This window comes from Melanerpes formicivorus, unplaced genomic scaffold, assembly GCF_026170545.1.
Source record: "Melanerpes formicivorus ecotype bairdi unplaced genomic scaffold, bMelFor1.0.p_v2 SCAF_36, whole genome shotgun sequence".
Taxonomy (NCBI): domain Eukaryota; kingdom Metazoa; phylum Chordata; class Aves; order Piciformes; family Picidae; genus Melanerpes; species Melanerpes formicivorus.
Genome location: NW_027142388.1, coordinates 5,236,991 through 5,252,401, shown reverse-complemented (window position 1 = coordinate 5,252,401; position 15,411 = coordinate 5,236,991). Strand labels below are relative to the sequence as shown.

The window sequence follows — 15,411 nt, the reverse complement described above, 5'->3', positions numbered from 1 at the left end:
ACCTGGCAGCGTGCAGGTGCAGTGGGGGAGCACTGAGTATCCCCAGTCCTGGCAGGGCAGGAAAGGCAGTTCTCCCTGCCAGCCACAGCAAACAGCAGCATCTCTCCTAGCAAGAAGGGAAAATAACCTCTGCTTTTCCAATGTCCCATTGGCTTGCACTTGACTGGGATGAAGCTGTTCACAACTGGCCTAGGGCAAAACCTTGGAAGCAGCTGGGAGGGAGTGAGCAAAGGCAAATAAAACTGGTACCACAAGCACCAACCACAGCCTGTCCCTGTGGTTCTGTTGGATAAAATGTTGTGGAAGCTGTGTTCTCAGCCTGTCATTCCATGTGGCAGAGCCACAGGTGTGAGCAGCAGCCACGAGACCCAGTCCTCCCAGAGGGGTGGTGGGCAGAAGGGCATGTCAGTTGAGCAAGGCTGGAGGGAAGGAGAGGTCCTTGGTAAGAGGAGGGGTCAGCACCCTCATCTTTGGCTCTTGCTTTTGTGCTAGTCATTGCTGTTTGCCCAGCCACTGTGATCTGGTCTGCACACAGGTGGTGCAGCATAATTACAGCTTGTTGTGCCATAGCAGCTAACAGTGTGCATAGAAGTGCAGATTTATTATTATTTAAATCAGCATTTGGGGCATGGAGAGACCTGGTAAAATCAAGTTCTGCCTTGCATGGGTACTGAATAATTGGAATCCCTCTGATGCAAAGAATAATCTGTAGGTTTGCTTGGTTTCTGCTTTGTTCTGGTTGTTTTCTGCAGCGCTGCTTTGGTCTCAGGTCATGATTAATACTAGTTCTCGCTGCAAGCAGAGTCATCCTGGTAGCCACAGGAAAATGCCCCGGACTAGTCAGAGCAGGTTAAATTACTCATTTCAGTTGGTTTGTTTTAATAATTAAAGAGTTTTTGTCATGTTTTGCAAAGTGTCCAATGCTGTGTGGTGATGCAGGGGCTTTTACTCGTTGTTGGTGTTCAGTGGGCAATTTCTTCCAGCTCGCCAGCCTGTGGGGTACTGAAGAACTTCCACAGGGTTCCCAGTGTCTGCACTGAGGGCTGGTCACCCGAGAGCTCTGGGTTTATTGCTTCCTTTGAATTAATAGCCTTGCTTGTGAACAGAAAGCTCCTTTTTTCTCCTGTTCACCAGCTGCCCACAGCATCAATAATTGTTCCGAGACACTTGTACAGCTAATAGAAAGGACCTGTCAACAAGAAAAGCTCATTGTAATACTGCTGCTTTAAAGAGATTGGGGGAAGCAGCAAAGCCAAGCAGGTAGCAAATGTGTTGTTCCTGCAGTCACATAGATCCAGAGGCAGGAGACATAAGTGGGGCTTAATTCTCTCCCAAATGGATGCTCTATTTCACACCACAGCATGGCTTCTGATTTATGGATTTCTTAACTCCACAATATTTTCATTGCTAAACCTAAATGGGAAGATTCAGCTAAGACCTGATCTGACAGCTGCTGAGGTAAACAGAGGGACTGTGGCTGTTGTGAGCAACCCTTGGACCAGTCCTAGCACAGAGCAGGGTGGTAACAGTGTTTGAATTCCCAGTTTGCAGAGTGCTAGAGAATTTCTACAATGTTTTGAAAGGGATATATTGAGCCATGCTGTGAACATATTTAAACAGGCAGTCTCTTTCCTGAGGTTGTCTTGATAACCAAGCCTACCTAGCTGGAGGGAAGTGTGATGCTATAAAGGGGATGAAGAAAGCCACTGATCTCCCAGCTAGTGAGCAGAGGAAAGATGTGCAGCTGAGCTGATTTATCAAGGGTCAGTGTTGTTGGTTGCTTTAGGTAGACGAATAGTTCAGCTGTGCTGGAGGATCAACTCTGAAGCCTGGAAGGGAGTCTGAGAGCTGTGAGTGAGGACATGGACAGGCCAAGGTAAACTTGGTGTCAGTGGTCATGCTGCAGAGAGGAAGTCAGGTCTGGAGTCCATCCTGGAGAAGACACTGTCCTATTAAAAGATCCAGTAAATGAAGTTAGGGAGATTTGTTTTGATGTATAGCAGTCTGTTCAGTTAGCTGCCAGCCATGGTTTGTTTAATGACTGAAACAGAGAGTAGGAGCTCATCTCAGAGAGGCCAGGAGAGAATATAGATTACCGCCGGTGTGCTCTCAATGCGCCATTGACTTTCCCTGCGTACCGTGAGCAAACGTGCTGGGGGGGTCCAATATGAGGGGCAGGCTCATTAGACAAAGCCAGGACCTCTGAAGTCACACCCTAGGAGAGCCTTGCTGTGTATTCTCACTTTGGTAAAGAGCAATTTGTACCTCTTTTAAAAGAACTCATCATTTTCTTGCTCATCTTGGTTCCAGTCCAGCTGGAAGACAGGAGGATTTGGAAGTCCTCTGCATAGTCTGCTTGGGTGATGTCAGCAGCCCCATCGTGGATACTCAGGAGGCTCAAAGATTGTAATAAGATGTCCAAACATCTGTGTGTTGAGATGAACCTAACCCCCAGAGACCCATCTTGCAGACTTTCCCCACTGTGTGTGGGGCAGGAATCCCAGCTCCCATGGTGGAGGGGATTCAGGGAGCCTCCTGACTCAGGATTCCCCTTGGGCAAGGGACAGTAACTGCCTTCCCTGTCTATCCTTCTGCTGTAAGGATGAGGCAAGGTAGAGGAGTGGTGGGAGAGGAGAGTCAAGGCACATTCTGTTCCCTCTGTCCATCTTCAGCAGATGTTTCCTGAGGATCACTGCCCAGCTGGCTCTGCACGCAGCAGCCCCCAGCAGCTTTGGAGTCCGATGTGCCTTGTGCAAAATCAGCCAGGAAACCATGGTCATTCCTGTGTCCTGTGCCCAGAAAACCCTGGATTTGCAAAGTCTTGGCTTTGATTTTTTCTTCATACAGAGAGGATGTGATTTCAGGGATGAGGCAACTTCTCACCATGATTTACTGTGCTTGCTGAGCAGGGAAACCTCTTCCCTGGCTACGTGTGGACAGTGGTTGGGTACACAGGGAGGAGAGTTCTCCTGGGCTTAAAATGCTGCAAGAACTGTATCTGGTAACATATATTTAACCCTTTCACACCAGATCAGAGGTTAGATTTGATCCAATCATGCCTGCAGGTGTACTCAGAGCACAGCAGTGGGCAGGAGGTGTGTGAGGGGATGTGCTCCCTGGGTCTAGGCACCCATCAGCTACCAGGCTCCAGCACAAAGGGGAATCAGCACCCAGGAGAAATACCAGCGTGGAGTTTTGTGTAGGCTATGAACTCTGCAGATCATCAAGTGCAGACTCTTCAAGAACAGGGGGTGGCAGGTCTCATGGTTTGCTTTCCAGTTGCTCCATCTCTCATACTGGGGTTGGGCTTTTTTCCTCCACCCAGCTTGGCCACTGTCAGTCCTACCTGGACTCATCAGCTGAGGCTGCACTCTGGTTCATTCTATGTAAATAGAGCTAGAGCAAGCCTATGAATTAACTCAACAGCAGCCATGCTCCATCATGCAGATGAATCTGGGCACAGCCTAGGGACCAGCAGCACAGATGCTCTAAAGTGGATTTTAAAGCAGATCCAAACGCCGCTGCCGGTATTTATGTGCCATATGTTGCAGTGGTAATTACTTACTATGCTTCTCAATGGACTAGAGTATTGGGGTTGTTTAGGGCCCCCCAGTGATGTTGTTGGCCTCCAGGCCCACCAGAGGACTTAAACTTGTCGCATTTTTATATCTTGTGCAGACGTCGGCACTTTTCTTTGTAGTGAGCAGAGCTGGGAGTGTTCAGGGAGAGCCAAATCCCATGTTTGGTGTTCAGCGCAGGATCCAGCTGGTGGCATCCATCAGCGGGACCCAGTGCTGTCGGGGCAGAGCCTCCTGTACCTGCCACAACAGCCTTCAACCACACCTGCATGAAAAGAGCAGGATTGTTTTCGTTTAGCAGTGAGTTACATGGTTTAGCACTGTTTGCAGCAGGATAAAAAAAGCTAATTCAGCCATTTAGCTACCTTCCCATCACAGTTCACCAGGCTGTTACACACCAGGACTTCCTTCTTCCCCTTCCTAAATAACTCACTGATGAAAAAGGATGTTTTGCCATGACAGGCAGCATTATGCAAAACTTAAACCAAAAATCTGCTGCTGCTGAAGCTCCCTTTTGTTGGTGGTCATGGGGAGTTTCAATTACACAGACATTTTTTGCATTGTTCCTTGCCTTTGAGTGGAAATTTGTAGGATGTGCTGAAAAGCCTCCAGTGATTGAAGACCTCCCTAAAGCCCTGATGTGTTAAATCTGCACCAAGAAAACTAACACATTTCTGTTGAAAATACAGAGTAAACTGAGCTTTGTTTATGTGTTTTGTCACTTTTTCTCACTCTGAGAAGAAACTCAAACCAGCTGTAGGAAGCATTGAGCACTGCTCTGTTCTGCCTGCCTTCTATGAGCAGGAATTGGTTCTTTGATCTTCAGTTCAAAGAGGTTGAAAAGGCTGTTTCTGTGGTCTGCAGAGAATTTCCTTCTGCTTCTGCATCACATCTTGATTAACTCTGTGTTTGAGGAAGGTTTTTGGTACCCATCCAACCAAAGAGATGCTTATGCCTTGTGTAACATCTGCTGCAGAGTGGGTGAAGTTTGCCACCAAATCAACACCACCTTCTCCTCCAACACCCAGGAGAGCAGTAACAAGAGCCCTGCCATTGAGTGTTTGAGGCTACAAGCAAGACATGGTCACATCCAAGAAGACCTGTGTACAGCCAAGCTGGCATTCAGTTGCTGGCTGGCAAGTGAGCTGCACTGGAGCAAAGGTTTTCTATCCACTGGTTCCTTAATGACCTGGATGTCCCAGGTCTAATGTCATCAAGGGGTATGATTTATTCCTTACCCAAGGGACCTGCAGTCTTCAGGATATGTAGGTTGTGACCTTTTACAGTGCCACTGTTGCTAACCTAATCAAGAAAATTATTTGGAGCTCCATGAAGAGGAGGGCAACAAAGCTGGTGAGGGGTCTGGAGCACAAGCCCTGTGATGAGTGGCTGAGGGAGCTGGGGTTGTTTAGCTTGGAGAAGAGGATGCTCAGGGGAGACCCTATTGCTCTCTGAAGGGAGGTTGCAGCCAGGTGGGGATTGGTCTCTTCTCCCAAGCAACCAGCAAAAGAACAAGAGGTCACAGTCTCAAACTGTGCAGGGGGAAGTTTAGGCTTGAACTTAGAAATAAGTTCTTCACAGAAGAGCGTTTGGCCATTGGAATGTGCTGTCCAGGGGGGTGGGGGGGTTGACATCCCTGGAGGTGTTTAAGAAAGGACTGGATGAGGCGCTTAGTGCCATGGTCTAGTTGATTAGGTAGGGCTGGGTGATGGGTTGGACTTGATGATCTCTGAGGTCTCTTCCAACCTGGGTGATTCTGCAAAGGTCCTAGCCTGGATTCTGTGCACAGTGCTCACTCCAATTAAGTCGCTGCTTGGATTCGAGCGACTCCTCCAGCGGCAGCTAACGAAACCGGTTCAGCGTCAACCCAAATGCTGCTTGTAAGCCAAGCTGCAGTGTTTACTCCTAATGAATTAATCAGTTGATTACTTGCTTGTGATAGCTCATTAGAGAGGTGCGTGGCAACCTCGGGAAGGCACTGGTTGGCTTTGGTGGCCCGGAGGCTGTTCCATGGCAGGAGCGCGTTCCTTGGAGTACTGCAGCACCATATGGGTTGCTCTAATTAATGGGTGCTGCTCCTTTGATCTCAGGAAAATGACTGCAAAACTCTGAATGCTGTAAACCTTGGAAAACTCAGAAGGAAAACTCAAACCAACCAAAAGCAATTTCCCTTTCATCTGATTTGTGGTGGCAATGATTAATATTTTTTAACTTTTTTTTGGGGGGGTGGGGTGTAATTTTTTTTCTTTAATTTGCAAAGCTTCCACCCTATTTAGTGGTAGCTGCAGAGATAAAGTGAAATGTAATTTGGAAATTAGTTCCAGCTGTTTGAGTTGGAGCTTTATTTTAGTAATCTGGGTCATGAATTTTTCTTCCCCTGCGTGTGCAAAGCACGACTGCACCCAGCACTCGGGGTTTGAAGGGGCTTCCAGCTGAAAGGCAGCTTTCAAAGACCTTTCCTCCCTGGCTGACTCTGCAAATACAAAGCCTGTTTCTCTGTGGTTAGCTGGCGTGGAGGGCAGGAGTTGAGCGGTGGAGGTGAGTGCTGCGGTGGCTTGCTGCATCTGGAATATTGATTGTGTCCAGTTCTGGGCCCCTCAGTTCAAGAAAGACAGTGAGCTGCTTGAGAGAGTTCAGCTCAGAGCCATGAGGACATTGAGACACTTGAATGTGGCCAGCGAAGGGCAACGAGGCTGGGGAGAGGCTTCAAGCAAGGGCTTCTGTGTGGAGAGGCTGAGGGAGCTGGGATTGTTTAGCCTGGAGAAGAGGAGGCTCAGGGGAGATCTCATTGCTGTCTACAACTACCTGAAGGGTGGTTGTAGCCAGGAGGGGGTTGGTGTCTTCTCCCAGGCAACCAGCACCAGAACAAGAGGACACAGTGTCAAGCTGCACCAGGGGAAGTTTAGACTCGAGGTGAGGAGAAAGTTCTTCACTGAGAGAGTTGTTAGCCATTGGAATGTGCTGCCCAGGGAGGTGGTGGAGTCACCATCCCTGAAGGTGTTCAAGAGGGGATTGGATGTGGCACTTGGTGCCATGGTTTAGTCATGAGGTGTTGGGTGACAGGTTGGATTTGATGATCCTCGAGGTCTCTTCCAACCTTGGTGATTCTGTGATAGGGGAATGGAACATCTTCCATACAAGGAGAGACTGAGGGAGCTGAGGGCTCTTTAGCTTAGAGAAGAGGAAACTGAAAGGTGACCTCATCAATGTTTATAAATTTGTACAGGGTGAGTGCCAAGAGGGTGGAGCCAGGCTCTGCTCTGTGGTGCCCAACGATGGCACAAGGGGCAATGGGTGGAAGTTGAGGCATAGAAGTTTCACATGAATATGAGAACAAACTTTTTCACTGTGAGGGTGACAGAGCACTGGAACAGGCTGCCCAGGGGGGTTGTGGAGTCTTGGACTGTCCTGAAAATTTGGAAATTTTAATATACCTACAGTCAAAAAGTCTCTGGAGGTGTGTTGTAAGTCTCTGTGAGTGTAGCTCCTCCATGCAAAGAGGCATCTGTAGCAGTGCAGCGGCTGTGGCATGGGCCAAGGAGAGGTCCCACAGGAATCACAACTGATAGCCCTTACAGGCTGTGTGGATGCTAGTTGCACCCCTGTCAACAGGAGCATGAATTTAAACCCAGTTTCTTCCACTGGTGTGGATAGAGTGGGGATGGAGCAAATCTGGGAGTCTGGGCTGCTGGTGCAAACCCCAAGGTCCAGTCTAGGGACCTGCAGAGGAGTTGGGGTAAACCTCTGCTCCTCTCCGCTTGGCAATGTGTCAGGAACACAGAGATCTATATCCCTGAGCTGAAGGAGTGGAGTGCTACAGACTCTGCAGGATTAAGGCTGGGTTTTCCCCCTGTATGTTTATGCAACATCAAGCTAAAAAAAAAAAAGTACCCTGATTTTGTTGGTGCTAAGCTTTAGAAACATGGTCATTACAATAATGCAAGAGCAGGCAGAAGCATGGAACTGGCTGGGCAGAGTTTTTCTGCTTATCCTGATTTCTGTTCTGCTGTTTATCCTCTCCTTGTTATCCTGAACTAGTTTGTCTTCTTGTAAATGCCAACCCATGACCCTTAAAAAGAAATCATTAGGAAGAAAACTTGCTGACTGAGTCTTCTTTCTTTGCCTGTGGCAGTTGAATAAGCCCATCAGCTTATATAATATTAATATTTGTAAAAGCAAACCTACAGAGCTCATAAATCTTCCATAAAAGAGGGACAATATCTATATCTATTTTAAAATGAAGCAGGTAAGTAGCTTCTAGGACAAAAGGGTATGGATACAAAGGAAGTGGATAGATGAAAGAAATGAAATTGCCATTTTAATCTGAAAATTAGCTCTGCAAAAGTGATACCAGAGACTTCACTGCTGCTGGAACCAGCCTTTTGTTCTGGGTCATCACTTTGCCCTCGAAAGCCCCAGTCCCTGGCTGCAGCATCATTCTCTGGTATTCCATTCCACTGGCTTAAGGAGTGAAAAAAGAGTCTGAAACTGAAGTAAGTTTGCAGAGGAAACGACTTCATTGCCATTCTTCCTAATTTTGTGCCTTCTCCTAAAGTGGGGGGGGGGAACAACAAAAAAGATTCTGCAATTTTGGATTCTCTTAACCATTTTTTAAGGCAAGAAGCTGCCTTTCCCTCATTATGCCTCAGTGGTATGGGAACTCAGACAAGAGAAAAATAATATTAGCTTATTTTTAGCTAACCAAGTGAGCAATCTGTCCCCAAACACACATGTGGAGCAGCTCCATGGAGGGACAACACTGCTGCATCACCATTAACACAGTTCCCTTTGAAAGGGAAGCTGGGCTTTGACGTGTTTGCTTTAAGACATCTTTTATTTGATACCAACCATGGTGAAGATTGTAGAGTTACATGGGAGGAAAAACTCTTTTCGGTTTTTCCTCAGTTTTTGGGATGTGTGGTCTTGGCTGGTCTGATGAGATCATGGGGGATGGGACATGGGGAGCACCCAGAGAGCCTCTGTTCCTGGTGCCTCAGTCCCAGGAGTTGAGCATGTTGCTTTTCCTCACTGGCTAGGACACAAGTCCCGGCATCCAGAGTGGGGAAGGGTGGGATTTCCAGTCCCACAGAGGGACAATGCTTTGTCAGTAAACCTCCTGACTGTATATTATAAGGGGCATATCCATGCCTCTGCTCGGTGCTGAGCAGCCTGAGGGCTCTTGCTGGCAGCTGTGTTTATCTGGTGCAGTGGAGGGGAGGTGCAGATGGGTGGATGTCTGTGGATGTTTTTGCATTCCTTTTTTTCTTTCTTCTTTCCTTTTAATTTTTTGTTGTTGTTGTTTTTGTTTTCCATGGCCCTGACCACAATTGGAAAGCTTTAATTCTATATTGCAAAGTGATGCAGCTGGATCAGAATACTCGCTGGCTTGGACCAGTGGACTGGGCTTGGACCCTCCAGCTCCCCCCACCACCATCTCCCAGCACTGGAGAAGTCCACGATTTAGTCCACTTTTGGTGATGGCAGGAAAGCACTTTGGCTAGGTGACAGTGTTGAGCAGACAAGACCAATAGATGGGATACTAGGAAATACCATTACAAGTTACCACCAGTGGAAGTGTTTAAAAAGAGACTGGATGAAGCACTTAGTACCATTGTTTAGTTGATTAGATGGTGTTGAGTGATAGGTTGGACTTGATGATCTCAAAGATCTTTTCCAACCTGGTTAATTCTGCATCAGAAATACTGTGGCCAGCAGGAGCAGGGAAGGCATTGTGCCCCTGTACTCAGCACTGGTTAAGCCATACCTTGAGTCCTGTGTCCAGTTCTGGGCCTCTCAATTTAAGAAGGACCTTGAGACTCTTGAATGTGTCCAGAGAAGGGCAACGAGGCTGGTGAGAGGCCTTGAGCACAAGCCCTACAAGGAGAGGCTGAGGGAGCTGGGATTGTTTAGCCTGGAGAAGAGGAGGCTTGGGGGAGACCTTCTTGCTGTCTACAACTACCTGAAGGGAGGTTGTAGCCAGGAGGGGGTTGGTGTCTTCTCCCAGGCAACCAGCACCAGAACAAGAGGACACAGTCTCAAGCTGCACCAGGGGAAGTTTAGGCTCAAGGTGAGGAGAAAGTTCTTCACATAGAGAGTTGTTAGCCATTGGAATATGCTGCCCAGGGAGGTGGTGGAGTCACCATCCCTGAAGGTGTTCAAGAGGGGATTGGACTTGGGCATTTGGTGCCATGGTTTAGTAGTCATGAGGTGTTGGGTGACAGGTTGGGCTTGATGATCTTTGAGGTCTTTTCCAACCTTACTGATTCTCTGATTCTATGAATTCTGTAAGTATTTTATAGGTGGGGAACTGAGGGCCAGAGACACAATGAGATGTGATTCCTACAAAAACCCAGCTGGGATCCCATGAGCCCCAGAACAAGGTACATCCCCCAGGCCATGACGTGAGTCATGTAGTGCAGCCACGCTCATTCTTACCTCATCTCAGAGCAGGAAGATTGGCTCAATCTGAATTTTTTACTGAAGCAATACTTATTTATCTTGTTTGCCTTTTAAAATGGGGAGTTGCTGAAGCTGGATCTTCTCATGGGATTAGGTCAATTCATTTAGCACAGCACATTTTTCGAGGGAAAGTTTTTATCGTGCCAGCTCAGGCAAGAAATATGTTCTAAGAATTTTAGCATTCAGCTCAAACCACTATCTCATTTAAACATTTTAAGCTAATGAGAGTTGGCCCCCCTGAAAAAAAGAAAAGGTACTTTTTTATTCAAAAGAGAGGAAAAAAAAATGACAGGAAGGGAATGTGTCAAAGTGAACTCAGTGGAAAATGTTTTCATATCTTTCATGGATGGAAGTTTGTAAGTTTAGATTCTGTTCTAATTAGGACAAAAAAAAATCTGAAAAGCTTTCACAGGGTACATGGATAATTAGCCAGACAATTCCTGATGATCTTTCTCATCTCCAAGTCCAGCTGCATTTTCCCTAATGAAATTTTCTGCCACGGCAAAGGTGGGATGTGAAAGTTCAATATTACAGATCAGCTTTGTTTACCAGGAGAGAGGAAACCATCCAGAACATGGGCACTGGAGAAGAGGTGAACATGAGCAATATCACAGCTGTCCACAAAATTATGGAGCAAGGCCTGAGAAACCTGATGGTCTACCTGAAAAATCATGTGCAGGAAAATCAGTGCTTGCAAGGTGGATCGGGTGAAGGGCTTGTGGTATCTGCCAGTTCCTTCCATCTTTTCTTTAGGGAGTCCTTCCAATTGCTCTGGGGTGTCCAGCTGTGTTTGTGCTTTTTCTGATGGTTAAGGAGGAGAGAGGAGATCTGCCCCTGGCTGCAGCCAGAGCAGCAGGACCTTTGCTAGACCTCACCCTCCCTTTGCTTTCCCCATCCTTTTGCAGCCACCTCCAACTCCAGGAGAACCTGAGCAAAGCTGAGTTCTGTACACCTGTGGTGTAGCATCAGCCTCCCTGTCATTAGAGAATAAATGACACTGTCTCTATGGCTGGGGAAGAAACCAAATTAAATCCCCCCATGCTCAGCAATTGATGGGCCAGCTGCTGAGCTCCGTGTCACAGCTGATTTCTCATGAACCATCAAGGGCCAATTGTATCTCTAATTTCTGTCACAAATGTTTTTGCTGTGCAAAGGGACACACAGGAGAAGGGAAAGGAGGAGAGAGCACTTGGCCTGGCCTTCAGCCTGATGGTGCAGGAGGGCTGCATCCGGAATGGTGTGGCCAGCAGGACCAGGGACATGATCGTGCCCCTGTACTCAGCTCTGGTGAGGCTGCAGCTCAAGTACTGGCTTCAGTTTTGGCCCCCCACTAAAAGAAGGACACTGAGGTGCTGGAGTGTGTCCAGAGAAGGGCAGTGAGGCTGGGAAGGAGTCTTGAACACAAGTCCTTTAAGGAGCAGCTGAGGGAACTGGGATTCATTAGCCTGGAGGAGGCTGAGGGGAGACCTCATTGCTGTCTACAACTCCCTGAAAAGAAGTTGGAGCCAGGTGGGGTTGGTCTCTTCTCCAAGGTAACAAGTGATAGGATGAGAGGAAATAGCCTCAGCCTGCACCAGGGGAGGTTGAAATTTGGTATTAGCAAAAATTTCATCACCAAAAGAGTTATCAGACATTGGACCAGGGTGCCCAGGGAAGTGGTGGAGTCACCATCCCTGGAGGTGTTTAAAAGATATTTGAATGAGGAGCTTAGGGACAGTTGCATACAGGGAGATGTTTGGTTAAGGTTGAACTCGATGATCTTAAGGTCTTTTTCAGCCAGGTGATTCTTTGATTCTGTGATGCTACCATGCTCCTAGCAAGGTGGTACTTAATGGGGTTGTATTAAGCAACAAGAAATGGCCAGAGAACCTAAAAGAAGGCAACTATGAGGGAGGGTCAGTAGGGAAGCAAATTCTCAGTGGGAAACCTGGCACAGAAGACCACATTCCCCAATAGGCATCCATACCAAGCTTGGAGGGGTCTGTTGTAAAGCTCTGTAAGTGTGAAATTGTTTGCTTTGGCTTGCCAAAGCAGGGCTGGGGGTGCTGTGGCATGCAAGGTGGCTGCTGCAGGTGACACCAACCTGTGAGGCACTCAGTTTGTAGCCATGGGCAGGTACCAACTTCTGCCACTAATCTATGATAAATTTGTGGTGTATTGACCGTGGTGGAAGTCTAGATCAATACCAGTCTTGAAGAGGCTCAACAGATCAATGTTTCTTAGATACAGATGGAGGAAATAGAGGGTAGGTATTTATGGCGTTCCCTGCATGTGGCATTATCATTCTTCGCTGAGCCTTCTGCTGAGGGAGGGGAGTGAGTGGGAAGGTAAGAAAGGATTTAGAAAGATAATTCAGCAGGCATTTAAAAAGCACTTGTAAGGAGGAGATCTGTGGTGCTTTATGAAGAGAGAGATCTTCAGAAAAATGTATTGTTCTTCGGGAGACAAATTCCTATCAAATAGTGGTCTTGGGTTTAGTGAGGCTACCATGGTAGGAGCTGTGCTTGCTCAGGCTTTCCCAAAGAGGGACACATGGGGTGTTTCCCAGGTCCCCACTGCTTTCTGGTGGTGGAGTTACCCACACCTGACTAAATGCTTTAAGGCAAGGAGATGGTTAAACCAAGGCATGTGGAAATGTTGGAGAGGAGGGCACAGATTAAAAACCACTTCTTTCTCTTAAGTAGATCAGGCAGCCCTGTCCAGGGGCTGCGAGTGACAGGTTTCAGCTTCACCAGCAGCCAGTCCTGGCACCTCTGCTGCTGCTGCTGGGGTGAGCACAGTTCTGCTGATTCATCCTCTTGAACAAAACAATCCACACTTAAGAAACTTGTCATTGTCATCAATGGGAATTTCTTATGGTGTTTTATTTTCTGATCCATATTTTTGTCTTTTTGAGGCCTTCAATCACCAGTCACCAGTGGTGTCCCCCAGGGATCAGTGCTGGGCCCTGTCCTCTTCAACATATTCGTTGATGATCTGGATGAAGGGGTAGAGTCAGTCATCAGCAAGTTTGCAGATGACACAAAGTTAGGGGCAGATGTTAGTCAGTTGGAGGGTAGAAAGGCTCTGCAGAGGGACCTTGACCGACTGGACAGATGGGCAGAGTCCAATGGGATGACTTTCAACAAGTCCAAGTGCCGAGTGCTGCACTTTGGCTACGGCAATCCCATGCAGAGCTACAGGCTGGGGTTGGAGTGGCTGGAGAGCTCCCAAACAGAGAGGGACCTGGGTGTGCTGATCGACAGCCACCTGAATATGAGCCAGCAGTGTGCCCAGGTGGCCAGGAGGACCAATAGCATACTGGCCTGCATTAGGAATAGTGTGGCCAGCAGGAGCAGGGAGGTCATAGTGCCCCTGTACTCTGCTTTGGTTAGGCCACACCTTGAGTACTGTGTCCAGTTCTGGGCTCCTCAGTTTAAGAAGGACATTGAAACACTTGAGCGTGTCCAGAGAAGGGCAACAAGGCTGGTGAGAGGCCTTGAACACAAGCCCTATGAGGAGAGGCTGAGGGAGCTGGGATTGTTTAGCCTGGAGAAGAGGAGGCTCAGGGGTGACCTCATTGCCCTCTACAACTACCTGAAAGGTGGTTGTAGCCAGGAGGGGGTTGGCCTCTTCTCCCAGGCAACCAGCACCAGAACAAGGGGACACAGTCTCAAGCTGCGCCAGGGGAGGTTCAGACTCGAGGTGAGGAGAAAGTTCTTCACCGAGCGAGTCATTCGGCATTGGAACGGGTTGCCCAGGGAGGTGGTTGAGTCATCGACCCTGGAGGCATTCAAGGGGAGATTGGACGTGGCACTTGGTGCCATGGTCTAGTCATGGGGTCTGCGTTGATAGGTTGGACTCGATGATCCTCGAGGTCCTTTCCAACCTAAGTGATACTGTGATACTGTGATACTGCAATCACTTTGGCCAAATTTTAGGAGAAGACTATTGCAGGGGTTTCCTGTGCTCCCCGTCCCCATATCTTTCCCTGCCATGGTGGAAAGGCAATGGCACCACTGGGAACCCACCAGGTCTTGCTGGGATGGCATTTTGGTTCCTGGAAACCAAGAATTTGTACTGGCAGTGCTCATGTTTCCTGGGAACTGGTGGGAAGGTACCAAGCCAAGGTCTCACTGAATGCAGTGGCCTCTGAGGAAGTAGCTTGGCATGGAATGGATCCATGGTGTTTTTCCTCAGAGGGTTTAGTTTTGTGTCTTCATTTCCATGCCCTAGCTTGTCTGCACTGGATGAGTGGAACCTCTGCCAAGGTTTGCATCCTTAACATACTACATTCCCAAAGCTTGGCCATCCCAAGAGTGCACAGACTGGAAAACAGCAGGAGTTTGCAGCAGGTCCATTAATGTTACAGCAGGATGATGGCATTGTGACAGATCAGCTGAAGGGGTCCAGAGAGCAGGCACAGCCCTTGTGCCAGCATGAGGACGTGGGAGGACTTGCACAGGATTTGGCCACAGAGGTGTTCCCTGCACCAGACAAAGATGGGCAAACCCAGCCTTGGCTGGAGATCAGGGAGACAACAGACAGGGCTCCCACTGGAAGTGAGGTCCTGAGAGGAGTGGCATTGCCTGGCCCTTGTGAGGGGCAGTTTTCCTCCTCTCACTGTGCTCAGCCCTGTAACTGGTTTGCAGTAGGAGCTGCCCGTGTCCACAGGGAGAATCCTAGGTGCCTGTGTAACCACTGGGTTGGAGCTGTGCTGCCACTGCTGTCAGCAGAGGGTCAGCAGCTGGGTGGGGACACTGATGTCACCTTTGGAAGGCTTGAAGGTGATGGAGTCCACTACCAAAGTGCTGTTTACAGTTCCATTCATTAGCAGGGATCACGTCATTGGATGGGGCAGTGGGCAGAAACATCAATGGGAAGGAGATTTCCAAGTGGAACAGATGGGACCTTCAGAATGTCCTTCCCTGCAGAGGTATTTCCTTTGTTTTCTTTTCTCATCCCTCTGCTTCTCCTTGTTCCGCAGGACTGGCTGACAAAATTTGGGTACCTGCCTCCTCCGGATCCTGCCACAGGACAACTGCAGACGCAGGAGGAGCTCACCAAGGCCATCACTGCCATGCAGCGATTTGGGGGGCTCGAGGCAACCGGGGTCCTAGGTCAGTGGCCTGTGATCCTTCCCCTTTTCAGTGCAGGGGGGTTCAGGGGCAGCTCCTTGCAGGCCTGGGGAGGAGCAGGGCTGTGGTCCTGAGTTGTGGAGTAGCAGCATCTCCAGGAAAAGCTCATGTAGGGCTAACATATGGCCCAGTTTGCAGCTGTAAGAGTAATTACATGGCTCAGGTGCTTTGTTGCCTTGTGCTTTCAAGAACCTGAGGCAAGCAATTATTTCACCAGACCCACACCCCCTTGGGGTTCCTGCTGTGCTTAAAATAAC

The 15,411-nt window shown here is 48.4% G+C and overlaps 1 protein-coding gene across 2 annotated transcripts in view; it reads left to right on the top strand.

Moving 5' to 3' along the window:
* Positions 1 to 15,411, top strand: part of MMP17 (matrix metallopeptidase 17) — a 79,717-nt gene that overhangs the window by 32,563 nt on the left and 31,743 nt on the right. Inside the window, exon 2 of one of the 2 annotated variants that reach the window (XM_068157391.1) lies at positions 15,004 to 15,136. In XM_068157391.1, the coding sequence (XP_068013492.1) occupies positions 15,004 to 15,136 (133 nt within the window). Of the gene's footprint in view, positions 1 to 14,774; positions 15,137 to 15,411 lie in introns of those variants that run through there. The other variant, XM_068157390.1, reaches the window with a different exon arrangement.